Source organism: Anopheles coustani, chromosome X (assembly GCF_943734705.1).
Source record: "Anopheles coustani chromosome X, idAnoCousDA_361_x.2, whole genome shotgun sequence".
In the NCBI taxonomy this organism is placed as follows: domain Eukaryota; kingdom Metazoa; phylum Arthropoda; class Insecta; order Diptera; family Culicidae; genus Anopheles; species Anopheles coustani.
The window spans coordinates 10694910-10710611 of record NC_071290.1 but is presented as its reverse complement, the minus strand read 5'-3'; the positions used below and the strand labels follow the sequence as shown (position 1 = coordinate 10710611).

At 47.3% G+C, this 15702-nt stretch overlaps 1 protein-coding gene across 1 annotated transcript; it reads right to left on the bottom strand.

Annotated features, from left to right (window-relative positions):
- Window positions 1-1078: 1078 nt before the first annotated feature.
- LOC131269068 (basic proline-rich protein-like) lies at window positions 1079-4409 on the bottom strand. The gene is made up of 4 exons (XM_058271384.1): window positions 4344-4409; window positions 4253-4274; window positions 4045-4181; window positions 1079-3955 (listed from the first exon to the last, which is right to left on the bottom strand). The coding sequence occupies exons 1-4, from the start codon at window positions 4407-4409 to the stop codon at window positions 1079-1081; spliced, it is 3102 nt and encodes a 1033-aa protein (XP_058127367.1).
- Window positions 4410-15702: the final 11293 nt, after the last annotated feature.

Sequence of the window (15702 nt, the reverse complement as noted above, 5' to 3'; positions counted from 1 at the left end):
CTATCTTTTCTCAGCCGAGAATGCACTTGATCCTATGATTCGTGGCTTTGGAAGGAACTGCACATTTGTCCTAAATCTTCACTGTTGACCAATTATGCATTTAGTAGATTGTAGTGAAGACGTGTTGGTTCAAACACAAGCGCGCATAAAGATTGTACATCGAGAGTCACGAAGATGTGTTAGAGGTAGATGTTACAGGACAGAAAGGCAGGGATTCCGTCAACAATGAACACCACTCGGTACTTTCATCTCGCATACCGGAGATCGGCAGCTTGTATAATCGTTCTAAGAGGCCAACGAAGGCCTCTTCTGTTTTGCACTTCGTGTTCGAAAAGAGCAATGTTGCATCGATGTTGGAACGATCATGAGGCAACACCTTCATATATATTTTACCTGTTCTGCCCCTACCGCTGACCTGACTCTCTCCCTGCCGGCAGTCTTTGCAATTGGATCGGAAGGTGGGTGAAGCCAACATTTTCGACCCTTGGGCTTCGGATCCTCAACCCTCGGTATTTTGTTACGGCTTCTTTCGCATGATTTCCACGCAGGTCGAAAGAACCCATCCACTTCGCTCCTCCTAGTTTTCATAGGTAACAACGGTCCTCACGCATGCCCGAAGATTTTCATTTTTCCTCATCACTGTTTTCCTCCCCTTCCACTTCGGTGTGAAAACATGCTTCCTGTGGAAACGTGTCTCTAAATGCGCAGGTGCTATGGCACTGTTGTCAGTGTTGTCAGAGCGCAGGTGCCATGGCAAATTGTCAAATTAGTGTGAAAGAGCCAGCTTCAAGATACTATTGGCATCTCCACTACCATAGAAATGAAAATAGTTGCGTTTCAAGAAGCATATCATATATTTATAAATAGTCATATGTGGTACAAATTACATCATAAATACTATTGGAACTTGCGCTCTATGTACAGATCAAGATAGTATTAATCTTCGGTGCAAAATTCGAATCTGTATGCCTCTCGGAATTACTCCAGACTGCATGCTTGGAGATTGCATGGGTGGAAGCATCCTCACTGGTGGAATGACTCCGTCCTGGATAATTTGGCCCTGCCTTGCACCTGGTTGCTAAGATCGAGGATGGTTGACTCCTGGATTGACTCCATACGGTACACTTGAAGACTGGATGGATAGAGGCATCCACCCTGGTGGAATGCCTCCAGACTGCATGCTTTGAGGCAGCATTGGTGGAGGCATCGTCACTGGTGGAATGACTCCGGATGGCATGTTTTGAGGCTGCAGTGGTGGTGGCTGCGTGGGTGGAGGTATCCACCCTGGTGGAATGACTCCAGACTGTATTCCTGGATCCCGCCTTACACCTCTTTGTTCGAACTGACGATGTTTGACTTTCGGAATGACTCCAGACTGAATGCTTGTATGCTGCATGTTTGAAGGCTGCGTTGGCGGAGGCACCCAAACTGGTGGCATGACTCCGGACTGCGTGCTTTGAGGCAGCGTGGGAGGAGGCACCCTCATTGATGGAAAGCCTTCGGGCTGCACACTTTGAGGCAGCATTGGTGGAGGCATCGTCAATGGTGGAATGATTCCAGACTGCATACTTGGAGCCTGCCTCACTTCTGGTTCGACTCCGGACTGCATGCTTTGAGGCAGCATTGGTGGAGGCATCGTCAATGGTGGAATGATTCCAGACTGTATACTTGGAGCCTGCCTCACTTCCGGTTGCTTGACTCCGGGAACGACTCCGGACTGCATACTTTGAGGTAGCATTGGTGGAGGCATCGTCAATGGTGGAATGATTCCAGGCTGCATACTTGGAGCCTGCCTCACTTGTGGTTGCTTAAACCGAGGATGCTTGATTCCGGGAACGACTCCGGACTGCATACTTTGAGGCAGAATTGGTAGAGGCTTCATTGTTGGAGGTACCGTCACTGTTTCAATGATTCCCGACTGCGTGCTTTGAGGCAGCATTGGTGGAGGCATCGTCATTGGTGGAATGACTCCGGATGGCATGTTTTGAGGCAGCATTGGTGGAGGCATCGTCATTGGTGGTATGATTCCGGACTGCACGCTTTGAGGCAGCATTGGTGGAGGCATTGTCACTGGTGGAATGACTCCGGATGGCATGTCTTGAGGCTGCAGTGGTGGTGGCTGCGTGGGTGGAGGTATCCACCCTGGCGGAATGACTCCAGACTGTATTCCTGGATCCCGCCTTACACCTCTTTGTTCGAACTGACGATGTTTGACTTTCGGAATGACTCCAGACTGAATGCTTGTATGCTGCATGTTTGAAGGCTGCGTTGGCGGAGGCACCCAAACTGGTGGCATGACTCCGGACTGCGTGCTTTGAGGCAGCGTGGGAGGAGGCACCCTCATTGATGGAAAGCCTTCGGGCTGCACACTTTGAGGCAGCATTGGTGGAGGCATCGTCAATGGTGGAATGATTCCAGACTGCATACTTGGAGCCTGCCTCACTTCTGGTTGCTTGAACCGAGGATGCTTGATTCCGGGAACGACTCCGGACTGCATACTTTGAGGCAGCATTGGTGGAGGCATCGTCATTGGTGGTATGATTCCGGACTGCACGCTTTGAGGCAGCATTGGTGGTGGCTGCGTGGGTGGAGGTATCCACCCAGGTGGAATGACTCCAGACTGTATTCCTGGATCCCGCCTTACACCTCTTTGTTTGGACTGACGATGTTTGACTTTCGGAATGACTCCAGACTGTATGCTTGTATGCTGCATGTTTGAAGGCTGCGTTGGCGGAGGCACCCAAACTGGTGGCATGACTCCGGACTGCGTGCTTTGAGGCAGCGTGGGAGGAGGCACCCTCATTGATGGAAAGCCTTCGGGCTGCACACTTTGAGGCAGCATTGGTGGAGGCATCGTCAATGGTGGAATGATTCCAGACTGTATACTTGGAGCCTGCCTCACTTCTGGTTGCTTGACTCCGGGAACGACTCCGGACTGCATACTTTGAGGTAGCATTGGTGGAGGCATCGTCAATGGTGGAATGATTCCAGACTGTATACTTGGAGCCTGCCTCACTTCCGGTTGCTTGACTCCGGGAACGACTCCGGACTGCATACTTTGAGGTAGCATTGGTGGAGGCATCGTCAATGGTGGAATGATTCCAGGCTGCATACTTGGAGCCTGCCTCACTTGTGGTTGCTTAAACCGAGGATGCTTGATTCCGGGAACGACTCCGGACTGCATACTTTGAGGCAGAATTGGTAGAGGCTTCATTGTTGGAGGTACCGTCACTGTTTCAATGATTCCCGACTGCGTGCTTTGAGGCAGCATTGGTGGAGGCATCGTCATTGGTGGAATGACTCCGGACTGCATGTTTCGATTCTGCTTCACACCTGGTTGTTTGAACCGAGGATGTTGAACCGCTGGAATCACTCCAGACTGCATGCTTGTTTGCTGCATGTTTGAAGGCTGAGTTGGCGAAGGCACCCTTACTGGTGGCATGACTCCGGCCTGCATGCTTTGGGGTAGCGTTGGTGGGGCCTGCGTAGTTGGAGGTACCATCACTGTTTCAATCATTCTCGACTGCGTGCTTTGAGGCAGTATTGGTGGAGGCACCGTCGCTGGTGGAATGATTGAACAGATTGGTGTTGGCATCCACATTGGTGGAGGCATCCACATTGGTGGAATGACTACTGAGTGAGAGCTTGGAACCTGCCATACCTCTGGTTGCATTGACCAAGGATATATGCCTCCCGGAATGACTCCATATGACTGCATGCTGTCAGACTGGGTTACCCACATTTGCATATAGGTCTGTTGCATGCCGTGTGGGTTCGCGCCTGGATGAACTCCTGCATATCCGATTGCCGCTGCATGCGCCAGAACAGGATCGATGTTTGCACCAGGGACCATGTTGGGAAGAGTCGGTTGGTCCGGGATGAAACTGCCTGCAACTTCCGCTAGAATATCTGGCGTCAAAGGACGGAAAACTCCCCGTCCACAGTAGCAGTTCATCTGAAAGCGTGACAAAGATCGGAAGATGCACTCTATTGCATGCTTCTGCAAACTAGGACTCGGCGCACTATGTTTGATGTTACACTTACCATTGTGTGGCTCACAACGATGTGGCGAATATGCGATAAATCCAAGCGATTGTTGTGGAGCACCTGAAGCCGGATACACTCAGAGCACGCACTAATCAGCTGCTGCGTACAGTCATAGCAATCCATGTAACGAAGAGCTATTAGATGGATGAGAGACAAGGATAAATGAAAAGTGACGTCACCCCAACGTTAGCAGCTACCAACTCACCATAGCTTGACGATGTGAAGCCCTGTGAATGTGAAACGGAAACAATTGAAAGCGTTAGAAACGTAATGGTTGACAAATTGACTCATATTACCATGTATTCCGGCTCATCCTCCTGTCCCCAAAACAATGGGCGGCCATTGGGTCCGTTGGAAACCATGCTGCAAAATGATAAACTTACGAGGAGCTCTAACTGACACGTCTGACTTCACCGAACGTCTGTCTACAGATGAAAACGCTTCGCTTGGAGCAGCTGTGGTTTGCTGGGAGAGGGTAACAAATTGATGCAAACAAACACATGTACACACAAATCGCCTTTGTCAGAGGCAGATGCATTTTACAAGACGGTGATCGGATTGCGTTGAGCCATGAAACATACACATCGAATAATACCCGTACGGTTCGGATTTTGCCGATCTCCGTGTTTCCGGAGATAGGGGGAAAAGTGGGGTTGGGGAACGTACATATACATACACACACAAACACGAACTTTTCCCCACTCATGCGTCTTCATCTCCCTCACAGGATGAGGTCATGTTCCTTGCAGCGAACCTCAGCAACCGACGGGGAGTATGAGGTTCTTAGGGTTTGTTTTACAGTTTGTCGGTTGTTATTTCCGTCGTTCCATCGTTGTTCTCATCTTGGAACGTGATCGCGTTAAGGCGAGCACTTGTAGTACGTATACGAACAAATGATTTCTTTCTAGTGGTTTCTGGCCTCAAACTAATAAACTAAGAGCTATGGGTTAGAAAACCGAGTCCCTCACAGTCTAGTTAATAGTCTATTTTCTCGCATTCAAGATTCAACACATGCTTACCTTCATTCACTCGTGAGGGACGTGTTTCCGATGATCGTCCAACTAGGTGCGTTTTATGGAGTACTCCTTCTCCCCAATTCAGCCTTATGTCACGTAGGCGATTATTCAAATATGACAAATCCTCTTGGGAGCATTCATGATTCGTTAAATTAACAACCAATATGTCTGTGGTCGTGAAAACAACTCCGATCTGTTGAAAGCTAGCAAGCGTTGAGTTGGAAACCGTTTGAGACGAGGTAGTAAAAACCAGTTTTTCCGCTCATGCAAGGTGCCATCCGACGCTCCAACATCTGCCATTCATCGTTTTTCCAGTCCGGTGTGCAATTCTTCCATCTTCTACCCCCAAAAAGGTTGGAAAAACACCAACAATTCGACGCTCCAACATCTGCCATTTACCGTTTTTCCAGTCCGGGGTGCAATTCTTCCATCTTCTACCCCCAAAAAGGGTAGAAAAACACACAAACTGCGCACGAGCAACGAGGCTTGCTATGTTTTGCGAAAGAAAATGTGTGCAGAAAGATCGGAAAAAACGGCCCGAAGGAAAAGAAAAACGTTACACACGAACGGACGGAGAAAAACTCGCCGATAACACCAACGAAGAAACGGCCAACAAAGGAGAGGACGAGTATGGCATATGTTTGGTCCTTTGAACTTCGCGAAGCGGCCGTCGATGAGGCAAACGCAACGCAAAGGATAGGAAAGTCGTAAAACTCGCTCCTCGGAGGAAAAGTCGTTAAACTGCATCCGCTCCGCACAAGAACGAGGGGGGAGGGCGGAAGAAAGGGAGACGCAAAAGGGCAATGGACTGGAGGTACTCACACAACATGTGTCGTTGTCGCCTGTGTCTCCACTTTCGGTGTTGATCGTTCCAAATTGGAGTGCGGATGAACAATAATCAATGAGACTTATGGAAAATGGGCCAGGGTCAGGAAAATATTTCCACTTAACTGGTTTACTTTAATTATCGGAATTATTCTCGCATAACCGATAGCAGGTCGAACCTTTCGGAGAAACTTGGCGCAGGAATGAAGTCCAAATTTGGTGGAATGACGCATGAAACTGCCTTCGTCATTCCTATGAGTTTTCCTAAAGGTTCACCGTTTCGACGACGATGCGTAGAAGTCGTAAATTAACGATTTGCTTCGGAACCCCATGGGAACCCTCCACAGACTCCGTTCCCTGGTTGTTTATTTTATTTGGAAGAAAGTGATCGCTCGTCAACGAACCCGATTGTTTTCAGCGCCGGAAACTCGAGTGTTGGTCGCACTTGAACTATTTCTCGCATGAACACCGTCCGTGGACACAATTCTGATCTGGAAACAAATCTTCCGCCGGGAATTTGAGGGTTTTGACGAAGACGCAGACCTCGAGATGGGGAGGGGGTGAGGGGGGTGGCAGAGTTAATTTCTCTTAAGCCGCGTAAATGTTTGAGCGAAACGCGTCCAACACGGTCGTAAAACTCACGGGTGGTTGCTGCAACTCCGGCGAACGACGGGAGAAGGCAGAACGATCGAGTAAAACATCCGAGGCACCGCAAGTGTTTGGGGATGATGGGGGTTGGGGGGGGGAGTGGGGGTTGGGTTTCGCAATAAAAACACCAATATTCATCTCCAGGAGTTCCATGGTGTCGGTGTGCAATAAAAGGATCACAGTCGGGTCGGTAGCATTTACTACTTAATCTGCATTTTCTGCACGGAAAACATAAATCATCTATGTTCGAACATTGCCAGCTTCTCCGCCGAACGCAAGTAACATAAGAAACGACCGAGGAACATTTCTGATTTTCAAAAACCCCTAGAAAAAAATGCAAGTCATCGGTGTGGAGCTGAACCAACCTTGTCTACATAATTCTTCTTTCCTTGGAAGACTGGCTCATCAGAGGTCGATTATGTGGCCACAACCAATTCTACTATAAGCAGTAAATTCGGTACTTCTTGGATCATAACACACCCGAAAAATAGGGTGTTTAAACATCCTTCATAATCAAACTCCGGAGAACTCCCAGCTTTCCCTTTTGAGCTCTCAATGTGCCTCTAAGTCTGAAATACATGTTTGTGTCTTTAGTCGATCAAATGGTGTATTACTAATGATCTCATCGAGGTCTTGCGTTCAGAATACTGATACACACACTTCATTATGCTCGCCCCAAAAACATATGACTCCGACGTTTGATCTCAATTTCTCACTCTTTGTTCGACGCATTTCTCTGCGACTGCCTCTTCGTCTCTTCGACTTCGAAGTTCTAACACTACGCGTGTGCAAAAATGCCTGGTCAGCATCAGTATCGTGCACACGTTTGAAGTAGAACCTTGCGGCTCAATTTGTTTGCCCACAAACATCTGTTGCGATAGACAAGCGACGCACGTTGTTTGTATAAAGAGTTGGTAAGCGATTTCTTCCTCCGGAAATCTGGTGTTTTGATTGCGGAAGTGGAATTTTCCGTTCGCGGTTGGACCGGATGTGTGCGTGCGAAGGGGAGCACATGTCGGTCGTTTCCACCTATTGGTGCCGAGTACAAGGAGTCGGGTTCAGATTTGGCATCATTTCGTCGCCGTCGTTCAGTGAAACCAGACGTCGGAAGGCCTCAACTCTCGAGCAACATGTCTTCGAATGGAATCCATGCGTTGATACTTTGCGGCTACGCCAATGACTCAGGAGAAATGGTAAGCTGAGGAACGTTTCGCAACCTTTTTCCCGGTATTAACGCTAGGTCTGTTTGTTCTATTTTCAGGAATCGATAATACGTGGTCCAGGTAGGTGTGCAGCTTCCTGCGTAGGGATTACAACAAGGTTTGACACAGCGATCTCTATTTCCCACAGGACTTCGATGCTTTCTTTGCAACGTATGCTCTTGGCCGCTGTTCCGTGAGTGTCCGGGCTGCTACCGGGAGCAACTGTTCTTCAGAGATACTCCCGACCTTTCAGATGTGTGTCCAATCATTCTCTGCGACACCATGGTAAATCCGGAGCTCCAAGCGCGTGGTTCGGCGTGTCGCAATTTGCAGCAACTTGAATTCTAACGCATCTTTTGCTCTTTTAGGAAGGTGTTCATATGCACTGCGTCAGTGTGACGGACGTGGTCCGTCCCTGGATGCCAACCGTGCCAATGCTATGTACGTGCAGCCGCTGCCAGGAACATCCGTAAGCGAATGCGACCAACAAGGGAAGCAGGAGACGGTGCAGGCGGTCATAAGGACTCGGACAAACAACTTCTCCAACGTCAGCTCTGATTCACTTGTTGTTTAATTCAATCAATAAATTACACCATTTAGAAAATCGTCAAATTATACGAAAAATGTAAGTTTTTTAATTTCTATTTTGATGAAAGTTTGTGACCAATCCGAACATAGCATGGAGAAATGGACAATGAGAGACGGGTAAGCGTACTTAATCAAATACTAAGCAGTAGTCGCAGTAGTAGTAGTTAGTAGTAGGTAGTAGTAGGCCAGCATTGCTGGGCAGTGCTAACGGTATTAAAAGTTCAGTAGAAGCGAAGCCACGCCGAGTGTCTGACCAATCAGAACAGTTTCTGTTATCACCAACAACTGATACTGATATTTAACTTGCAACTGAAGGTGGAATGGGAACTTGAAGCGTGCTGCTGACTCTTTCACACTAATTAAACAATTCCTACATTTAACAGTGAGTAACACCTGAGCATTTAAATACATTCTATTTCCATTCGGTTTCACCGGAAGCAATCACCAAATTTCCACACCGAAGAAAAATAGTGCTGAGGAAAAAGGAAAATCTTCGGTCATGCGTGAGGAACGCTGTTACCTTTGAAAACTAGGAGGAGCGAAGTGGATGGGTTCTTTCGACCTGCGAGGAAATTATGCGAAAGATACCGTAATAAAATACCGAGGGTTGAGGATCCGATGCTCAAGGGTCTCCTTCCGATCCAATTGCAAAGGCTGCCGGCAGGGAGAGGGTCAGGTCAGCGGTAGGTGCAGAACAGGTAAGATAGAAATGAGCTGGAAGATGTCCATCCAAGGTTGCAGAGTGAGTGCATTTTTATCGCAACATATTTCTCTTCTAGAAAAACCCCATGATCGTTCCATCATCGATGCAATATTGCTCCATTCAACCACGAAGTGCAAAACAGAAGGGGCCTTCGGTGACCTTTTAATTGGTGCAATACCTGGACCAGACCGGCCTGCTGGCCCGGGAGAAGTCGGGATATCGGGAAGGACATTCCTGTGAAACCGCACTGAACCTGGTGCTTGCGAAGTGGAAGGGGTTGATGGACAGTGGACAGCCGGTGCTTGCAGTTTTCTTGGATCTAAAGCGGGCATTTGAAACAATATCGAGACCCTTGTTGCTCACAACACTTCGACGATTCGGTATTGAGGGGAAGGAACTCAGTTGGTTCAGCGATTATCTGACAGGTAGAACCCAGAGGACAATTTTCAAAAAATCTGTTTCAGATCCCATTGAAAACACCCTTGGGGTTCCACAAGGAAGTGTTCTTGGACCAATTTTGTTTATCATGTATATAAATGACATGAAGCAGGTCTTACGTTCCTGCGAGATAAATCTTTTTGCTGATGACACAGTAATATTTATATCGCGAAAGGACGTCAAACAGGCAGAGTCCCTTTTGAATGCAGACTTGGTGGCTCTGGATGGCTGGTTGAAATACAAGAAACTCGCATTGAATGTTAGTAAAACACACTACATGGTAATGTCGAGGAGGGAGTGGATCGGCCAGCTTTCCATTGCCATCAACACGGAACCAATTGACCGAGTCTCCCAGGTGAAATATTTGGGAATCATTCTTGACGACGGACTTACATTCAGTGCACATATTGATGGGGTCATCGCTAAGGTGGCAAAGAAGTGTGGGGTGATAAGTAGACTGGGGAACAACCTAAATTTTTTTGGGAAAGTTCACCTCTACAAATCCATTATCTCACCACATTTTGATTTTTGTCCATCAATATTGTTCCTCGGCAATCGGACACAGCTCAAAAGGTTGCAAAAAGTGCAAAATAGGGTAATGAGGTTAGTGTTGTGTTGTAGTCGGTACACGCCGTCTGCTGTTATGCTGGATGTCCTGCAATGGATGTCGGTAGAGCAGCGGATAGTGTATCAGACTATGATACTAATATTCAAACTCCTGAGGGGCTTGTTACCGGGGTACCTTGGAGAAAGAGTAGTTAGGGGTTCTGACGTTCACCGGTACAACACTCGAAGGGCTCATGATCCTAGAACGTCGAACTTTTCAACAGTATTTGCCAGAAATTCTTTGTTTTGTAAAGGTATACAATGGTATAACAGCATGCCTAGAGAGATTGCCGAGGCTGCAAACGTTCGCGAGTTCAAGCGCTTGTGTGCCGTGTACGTTAAGCAGGTTAAGTAGCACCCAGTAGAATGTGCAATGTCTCGTAGTTGTCTATTGTGAAAATTTAATGTTTGTAAGCATCGCACTTGTCATCACGATCTCACAGATGATGATGATGAGATTTTTGTTTTGCAAATTTAAATGTAAATAAAAAAAAAATGGAACAACATATCTTTGAGACACGCGCGCGTAAAAGTGGAAATTTGAAGTTGATCTTTCTGTAGGAACTGCATCAGTCGCTCTTGTGCAATCACGTGGCAGGCGCCTCGAATTCATCCATTGATGATATTTTCGACGTGACCAACTGTTTCACGGATAAGGTTTGCTTAATTTGCCAATCCTGGAAAGTGGTAACTCCCCTCCATATGTTGGATAAGGGAGATACCGGCTACACGAATAGGAGAGAGCATTTTTTGGCCGTGCACTCCGGAGAGCGGTTCCACGACTCCTGTCTTATGGAAGTTGTGCTAACCGCTGTACGCAAGGAAAAGAGAGCTGACTGGTCTTTTTCGTGAAGGGTCACTTTGATCCCACCACTTCGTGATTTGCTATAAAGTTTAAACAAATATCTTTTGATAACTCCGCCATTCTCAAACCTGTGTTGGGGTAAGAGGTGGGACTCATCATCATCATCATCATCACCTCTTCGAGCGATTAGACAAGCTGCCGATCTCCGGTATGCGAGATGAAAGTACCGACCAAGGTCCGGACGCTGGAAAGAACGTAGAACCCGCGAAGAACATGAAAGGTGTGACGGATTACCTGTGGAGGATCGTTCAAGTCGTTGGAATTATCCGGCAGTCGAAGCCTGGAGGGCTGGTGACTGCAATCAATAAACATTTCCCGATCCAAGGGCTTACCGCTTCTCGAACGTGCTTCAACGCGGCTTCAGCGATTTGCAAATGCAGCAATGATAATTCCTTTATCGCTTTTCTTTCGCCGCCAGTTGATGATGAAACGATGGAGAGAATTTCTACCGACTTGAATTTTTGATGACGGAAATCAGTCGCTTCTTTTTCGAGTTGATTTCCCTAACCTGAACCTGTGTGAAAGCCCGACAACCTTTCTCCTTCCGTTCTCTTTGCATGAACTCTGGTTTCTGGCGTTTCATGGTTCAATCGATGTCTATCTAATTAGGAAATTTAATTTTAATAAATATGTTAATGTGAGTATGGACACCCTTTTCTCTCCTGTTCCCCAACAATGGACCTCAATCGGTTAACTCCCCTAAAATGTAAATATTAAGTAGAGACGAATTGCAATCGTGGCCTCACAAAGTGTCATTAATATGCACAAAACAACTCGTACAATATGCAAAACCGTGTACTTTCTAAATTGCAAAACTAAGCGAAGCTAATTAAGATTTAACTTGTTGTCTTCCTCTCTCCAATTCCCTCGAATGCAATTAGAAAGTTCGTTCGCTTTGCATTGCATTTTGATTTGCAAATTGAATTTAGCAACTTTCGAAAGCATCATTTTTGAATCATTCATTTAAACTCTGCCCTTCATCAGCTTGGTGCAATGTAACCACCTTCCATCGCATCGCTGTAATAATCATCATAAATATCCTACACCCAGGGCGGCAAGTTAAATTAATCTCACGAAGTAACAATAAAAGCGTTTACGTGCAACCACAATTTAACCCTTTTCGCAAATAAGTTTTTTCGTTAAATAAATCGAGCCAAGAAAACCTAACTCGCATCGCACCGAACATTTGCATATGACATCATCATTGCGGCTCTGTACCAGCTTGTCCCCCTTTACTTGATGTTTCGTGTGTTGGTGAAAGCGCTAAAGCTAAATAATCGCGAATAAAGTCGCGAATGAAAGACGGTCGCCTACAATGTAATGAGCGTATCGTTTACGACCACATCTTTATGGCTGCCCCGGGCCAACTGATCGCACTTGTTAAAATACAAACAAGAAAACAGTTAAAATGGCGTTCGCAAGAACAGATGCTTCGGTTGCAATGCAGTATTTTTAAAAGACCAAGTGCAACTGCTTTTGATTTGGTTTTTATTTGTTAAAGTTCCGAAGGCAGAAGAGATTGGGAAATGTGTGTTTCGCGAGCTGTTTTTTTTTATTGTCTTGCGACTACTTTGAACAAGGTGAATGGCACCTGCGTATCATGTTGGTTTTACGATCAAATTAAAAAACCGGTCCCGTTTGCGAAGATGTGAAGCGCGCTTGTCTCTCTTTCTTTTGTGGGAAGTGCGTGCAGGTTGTTGACCCCCGGTGTGGGGCCTCCACCGCTGAGGATAGGTTGAAACATGACACGGAAGAAAAGGTGTGGAGCAAATTTAAAGCAAGCAGTTGAAAGCATAAGAACGATAAACGTGAGGCGAAAGTCAAAAGACGAATTAAAGGCACAGAGAATAAGAGAGGGGCGAAGGGGTGTGTGACGTCAGCTGGCAGCTGGCAATATGGCTGATAAAATGATCGCAGCTTCAATCGAACAGTTAAAATGGCCTTTCACTTCCTCCCGATAGGAAAACGTTACCAATCAGTCAATCAGTCAAATTTCTTTCAGGTACATGTCTTTCACGTAAGCACAACACACAAACAGTGTTAGTTCGTCCAATTTTATTGTATTACTTTGACATGTTAGTTCCATTCCATAAACTAATAAACACTTTTAACACTTATGGTCATGAAGAAGTTATAACTTGGCTATTCCGATGCGGCCGTTGTTAGTACGAAGGTTTACTAGCATTATGCAACACTTTTGCCGAAGGAAGGGCAGAGACCCCAGACCACTACAACGTTGGCAGATTTCTTGCGAAACCGGCCTCCGTTGCATCGCGGAGCATTTCGTTGACCGGCGGCGTTTTTGGTCTCCTGTTTGTCCTTCATCTCGCCCTGTGGAGGAGCACGCCGTATCTCAACATGCTCGCCGAACAGCTTCTTGGGTTTGGGCTTTGGGGACACCGGTCCACGGACGACACCGAACCAGCCGTTCGGATAGGGATCATCCACTGTCGCATCAAAGTCAAACCCTCCCAGTTTGCGTGGCGACGGCGGCGGCGACGGCGGTTGCGACGGCGGGGGCGAAGACGGCAGGAAGAAGTCTAGCGGCAGTGGCCCGCTAAATAGCGTCATCGGGCATGCTCTTCCAATAATTACCGAATGCATCTTTCAGCGAACTCACAAAAGTAGAATGATATAAAAAAACTCCGGCACAGAACACTCCGGAAAGATGGAAGCGTAATGTCCTTTCGAAGCGTCACTGCCAAACTTGCGAATTCAGCACACTTCGAGAACAACCGAATACAGTCAGCACGGTCGAGCAAGTAGTGATGGGTACATTCGACAAAAACCCGGAACCGCTTCCAAAATGACTCCCTGTGCGACACTCCGAGCTCGGAACGGAATCACTACGCGAACTCATTACTCATTACGAGCAAGATCAACACGAAAAAAACAAGTCCAAACACGTTCAGCAGCACTGGCAAGGACCTTCGCCGCGTAAACTCACCTCACCTCACTTGGTGAGAAACTCTGCTCGCTACGATCACGGTCACTTTTTACACTCATCGAAGCACGGGGTTTCGACTTATTTTCCCTTATGTTCTAAATCACTTTCGTTGCTCTGTTGCTTCGCAAGACATCCGCTACGCACCAGTTCAGGTTTCTACATCATCATCATCGCGTCATCGCGTTTTCTTTCGTTCGGCTTCGTTAGGGGGAGCGTTAGTCGCTCCTCACGGTCGGGTTGTGCACACATACGAAATCCCCTCAGCGGATGTGGTGGTCTTATTGCTTCGATGTAAACGCTTCATTTCCTTTGTCCCAGCAGTGTTGGTGGACAACGCGATATCCATACTAGGAGGAAAAGGGCAAGTGAGGTGGGTCGTATGAGCCTATTGTGAAACCAGTGAGCTGTAAACATAACACTGAAGCTTACCGAAGTTTCGAGGAACCTCATCGTGCAATCACTGCTATCTGCGGTGCACCACCGACACTTCGACGGCAGCGGCCGCTGGCAGATCCAGCAGAACATCTGCAACAACACTGCAGGGCAACGAATTCATATAGTGTGGGATCGACGCACTCTAGAAGCGGTATTACTCACGCTCTATTACCAGCCGGTCCGGAACGTCCATGGTGGCCTTCGAACAACGGATTGACGGAACCTTCACTCGGTAAGTCCTCCACCTAGGGATACTTGCGGCGTACTGATGCCTGCTTGCAGCATCCGATGGCGTGCCCCCCGTTGGAAGCGAGGAAAATTGAACGTGCCCAGAGCCGGTTGGAGCTCTCATAGAAAAGGGGGGATATGCTGGGCAATGGAAGTGCGAAAGTGAGAGGTTGACCTTTCTCTCTTGCCGTGCATCATCTGTACGGTTGTGGTGGTCGTAGTGTGTACGTGATTTTTGGCGCTTTCCTGATATGTGCCAGTTCGTTGTTGCTTGGACAACGCAATACAGTTTGGATGTAGATTCCTCAATCTGAACCACTTTTTTCTCCAATTAAGAGGCTCCCAAGTCTTTGAATGCGAGATCTATGATTATTACCCATTACTGTAAAACTAACCCTGCTGTACATCATTTAAGTTTGTTGTTTAATTCTTAAGAATAACGGCCACTTTAAATCCGCCACAGGTTCGAAGAATCAATACCGAACTGATTGTACAAAGCTGTCGGAAGCGGGCAACCTGCCTCACCTAGTCGCACGAGGTCAAGCAGCGTTGCCAAATCCCTGCGCTCTTCATTCGCTTCTTGCTGCTCGTGCCGTGCAGACGTCACGAAGGTGCGTGCGCTATACATCGGCTGATCTCGTTCTCGGAACTTGTTCTCGGAAAAATGGAAAGAATCGAAGGGAGCGTAGCAAGTAAGTATAAACCCCGATTGCACTGGTGGTGGTAGCGTTTGCTGAAGAGCGCCACGAAAAGGGCCTGTTGTTTATGCCAGATATTTAATACCGCTTTTCTATTCCACTCAAGGCTCGAAACCGAACATGGACGATGAACGATGTGACATCTGCTTCAAGAGTCTGACGGAGAGCTGCGATTTGTGTGCTCCTCCCTCCGTGGACTGTCCACCTGCTTTGGGTGCTTGTAACCATTCCTTTCACCGGCATTGCATCATGAAGTGGCTTTCCTTCCGGGGAGAAAACCACGCCAAATGTCCCAGATGCCGGCAGGTGTGGGCTTACAAATTGGAACTCCAATAGGACCGGGACCGGGACCTAGCCGCATCGAGCAATGTGTGTAACCGAATGAAAACTGTCGGAAAATCGGTTGGCCGTGCGATGGAAACGCTTACTAGCGAATAAATATGTCCATTGTTTAAC

Coding starts and splice junctions, on each gene's coding strand:
- LOC131269068 (XM_058271384.1), bottom strand. CDS start 4,409: ATGGTTTCCAACGGACCCAATGGCCGCCCATTGTTTTGGGGACAGGAG. Junction 4,182..4,252: donor CTTCACATCGTCAAGCTATG/GTGAGTTGGTAG, acceptor TCCATCTAATAG/CTCTTCGTTACATGGATTGC. Junction 3,956..4,044: donor TCGTTGTGAGCCACACAATG/GTAAGTGTAACA, acceptor TCACGCTTTCAG/ATGAACTGCTACTGTGGACG.